We start from the raw sequence: 3,262 nt of genomic DNA on the forward strand, positions 1-3,262 counted from the left end.
CAGCACACAGGGAAGGGGGTCCCTGGGTGAGGCGGGAGACACTATTAGGATGGACGTGCAGGATGCTCCAGGCTGTGGCAGAAAAGGTGATGTGCAAAACAGCAGAAGGATGAAGGGTTTGTGACTCACATCAGTGCCACACACCATGTTAAGATGACCACTTCCTTTTAAGCAGAGTAAACCCAGAGGGCAGGATGATGCTCAACCTGCTAAGATCAAGCATGCAAGCATGGACTTGATGGTCTCCAGAGGTCCGTCCCAACCCCTACAATTCTATGGATCGGTGGATGGGCTGCCCTGAGCACTGGAAGCCTGAGCACACTGGAATCAGGCTGGGAAAGTGGTCAGCAGCTTTAAGTTCAGCCAGGAAAGAAGGCTGGGAAAGACACTCCCTACACGCCTGGTTTCAGTATCCAGGAGGACAAAAATTGGGTAAAGAATGACAAAGGAACAGCGGTAAGCAAGAAGGAAAACGAAATGCAAGAAGACTGAAGATGATGGCAGACATCTGTACGTGCTAATGAGGATTTGAGCAGTAAGAAACAAATCAAGCATTTGTGTACCAGTGTAGGTACACTCTTTCTCACAAGAGAAGAACACAAAAATGAAACATGATGAAGGAACAATAACTCAGCCTCGGCACTACGGGGACTTCATATTCTGAAAGGAATAAAGACCAAGATGACAGCGTGCAAATGGATGTGAATGAAGCAACAGAAAAGAAATACAATGCAGAAGTCGACACAGAAGGAAACAAAGAGGTAAAACCACAGTACACAGGCATTCACTAAATAACCCTCCTAGCTCAGCCCACTCTGGATAAGGACCTCTCACAGCCTATGGGAGACTCACTTTCCATGTTCAGAGCCAAAGAACAGGTGCTGCTAACACTGATGTACATCAGGTTGCTGTGGATACAACAATTTTCACCTAATATTCTCTAAAAGAACAAGGAATTTCGTCATTTTAGAGGTTAGTAAACACAAGAAAAATAACTGGAAAATACACAAGAACAAAGTGACCCAGAGTCTGAGATGAAGAGCAGAACAGAAACAGAACTTGATTTGAAATTGGTGAGTTTGAATAAAGTCAGGAAACTAATGCCTGGCAGGGTCAGCACTGAGGAGCATGGACATGAGCACAGAGGCTGCCTGAAATTTCTTTTAGTGAAGATGGCAAAGGCAAACAAAAAGAAAGCCTGGAATTTGTATACAGATCAAAGAGAAAAGAGTCAGAAAGCAGAGCTCCAAATTAACCAACTGAAAACTGTTTCAAAGGCAGTACAGAAATAAGCAGTGTCTACAAAAACAGTAAAAGCGCACGGAATAAAAGAATGTCAGAGAGTTCAAGAGGCAAAAAAAACATTTTAGAAAAACAGTAGATAATCAAACCGAGTTAGAACTTATGAGTGAAGCACAACTCAGCTGCAAGAGTCAGCCCTGTCAGGAGAAAACAGACGGAAGAAACGGGAGTGCCATGAACACACACTGCATTAAAAGCAGATGCATATGAAACAGGTGACAGCACAGATGGCACCTCAGCACCAAAGGGAAAAGAGGAGAGATCAGAACGTAACACAGCCAATGGCAGTGCCAAGATTTGGTGCCTGCTCCTCCTATTAGTCCCGGCACAGGGCTACACTGACAGCAATACTTCCTTTAGAAACAACAGCACTGCTGGAGCTGCAGGGTGAGGAAGTGATGGGAGGTAGTGAACAGGTGCTCTGTATTTTAGGAAGAATGATTTTTAAATGGTGAGCAGTCATTTAACAGAAGGAATTATAGTTAGAAGAACAAAAATCTGACTGTAATGACCAATTCCTGTTGGGTTTTACGCTCCTGCATGGACCGTTTGGGAGAAAACCAGTGGCAGCAGCTGAGCAGACTGCTGATGAACACCAGCATGCATTAACTACTCAGCACTTCATATTTGTGAATATTAATTCAGAACCAAAGAACCAGGAAGGTTGGAAAAGACTTCTCAGACCCCCAGGCCCAACCCAACCCACCCCCCATGCCCACTGACCACATCCCTTAGTGCCACTTCTCCACAGTAACTTGTACACCTCCAGGGATGGTGACTTCCCCACCCCCTAGGCAGCCTGTGCCGATGTACCACTGCTCTTTCTGAGAATAATTTTTCCAAATATCCAATCTGAACCTCCCCGGCACAACTTGAGGCCATCAGCTCTCGTCCTATTGCTGTTCCCTACTGTAGGCTGCACAGGACTGAGTCCAGACACATCCTGAATATCTCCAGGGAAAGAGACTCCACAGCCTCACAGTTCCAAAGCTCCCCTACCCTCTGACTAAAGATCTTTTTCTTTCTGTTAGTGTGGAAATTCTTGTGTTCCAGTTTCTGCCTGTTGCCCCTTGCTGCACATCACCAAAAAGAGTCTGCCCTCATAGTCTGACTTCAGATATGTATAAGGAGTGCTGAGATCTCCTCTCAGCCTTCTCTTCTCCAGACTGCACAGTCCCCAGCCTCTCAGCCTTTCCTCACACAGGAGATGCTCCAGACCCTTAATCACCTTTGTGGGCCTCCACGGGACTTTTCTAGAAGATCCTGGTGAATCTTGAACTGAGGAACCTCATCACGTTCCTCTCTGTGCAACGCTCAGCCTGCGCAGGTTTTGTTGTACGGCAGCACAGCCTTCCAGCGTGTCAGCCTCTGCTCCCAGCTCTGCACCATCACCAAACTTGCTGAGGATGGATTCTATCCCTTCATCCACAGCGCTGATGAAGACGTTGCACAAGACTGGGCCCAGCACCGACCCGCGGGGAGCACAGCTCAGCACCGGCCTCCAAGCAGACTGTGTGCAATTGATCTCAGCACTGAGCTCTGCTGGTCAGTCATTTCTCACCCCCCGCTGCCCACTCCCCACCCCTAAGCCCCGTTACGAGGACGCTGTAGTTGATAAGAGCCTCTGCTGACCTGAAGGTGCACAGCATCCACTGCTCTCCCCCCCATCTACCCACATTCGTGACGCCTTCGAGAGTTACCGCTTTGCTCCAGCACGATTGCCCCTTGGCGAACCTCCGTACCCTCCCTTGGATGCTCCATAATTACTTTATACCCTCCCGCTGCCCCCCGTCCCACACAACGCGGGGAACGCGGCCCAGCCCCTCACCAGGCAGGCCGCCAGCACTCCGCGCAGCGCCTCCAGTCGCTCCTCCTCGCTCTCCTCCTCCCGCAGCAGCCCCGCGATGTACGCCCCGTACACCGCGCGGTCCAACCCCAGCGCCTCGAGCCGGGCCGCCAG

General features: G+C 49.3%; 1 protein-coding gene across 1 annotated transcript in view; it reads right to left on the minus strand.

Annotated features, from left to right (window-relative positions):
* CCDC43 (coiled-coil domain containing 43) overlaps positions 1-3,262 on the minus strand; it is a gene marked incomplete at its 5' end in the record, with an annotated part of 7,682 nt that extends 4,420 nt beyond the window's left edge. Inside the window, one exon of the mRNA XM_010724464.3 lies at positions 3,131-3,262. Coding sequence (XP_010722766.1) covers positions 3,131-3,262 — 132 coding nt within the window. The remainder of the gene's footprint in view (positions 1-3,130) is intronic.

The sequence above is a fragment of the Meleagris gallopavo genome, chromosome 29, assembly GCF_000146605.3.
Source record: "Meleagris gallopavo isolate NT-WF06-2002-E0010 breed Aviagen turkey brand Nicholas breeding stock chromosome 29, Turkey_5.1, whole genome shotgun sequence".
Taxonomy (NCBI): Eukaryota; Metazoa; Chordata; class Aves; order Galliformes; family Phasianidae; genus Meleagris; species Meleagris gallopavo.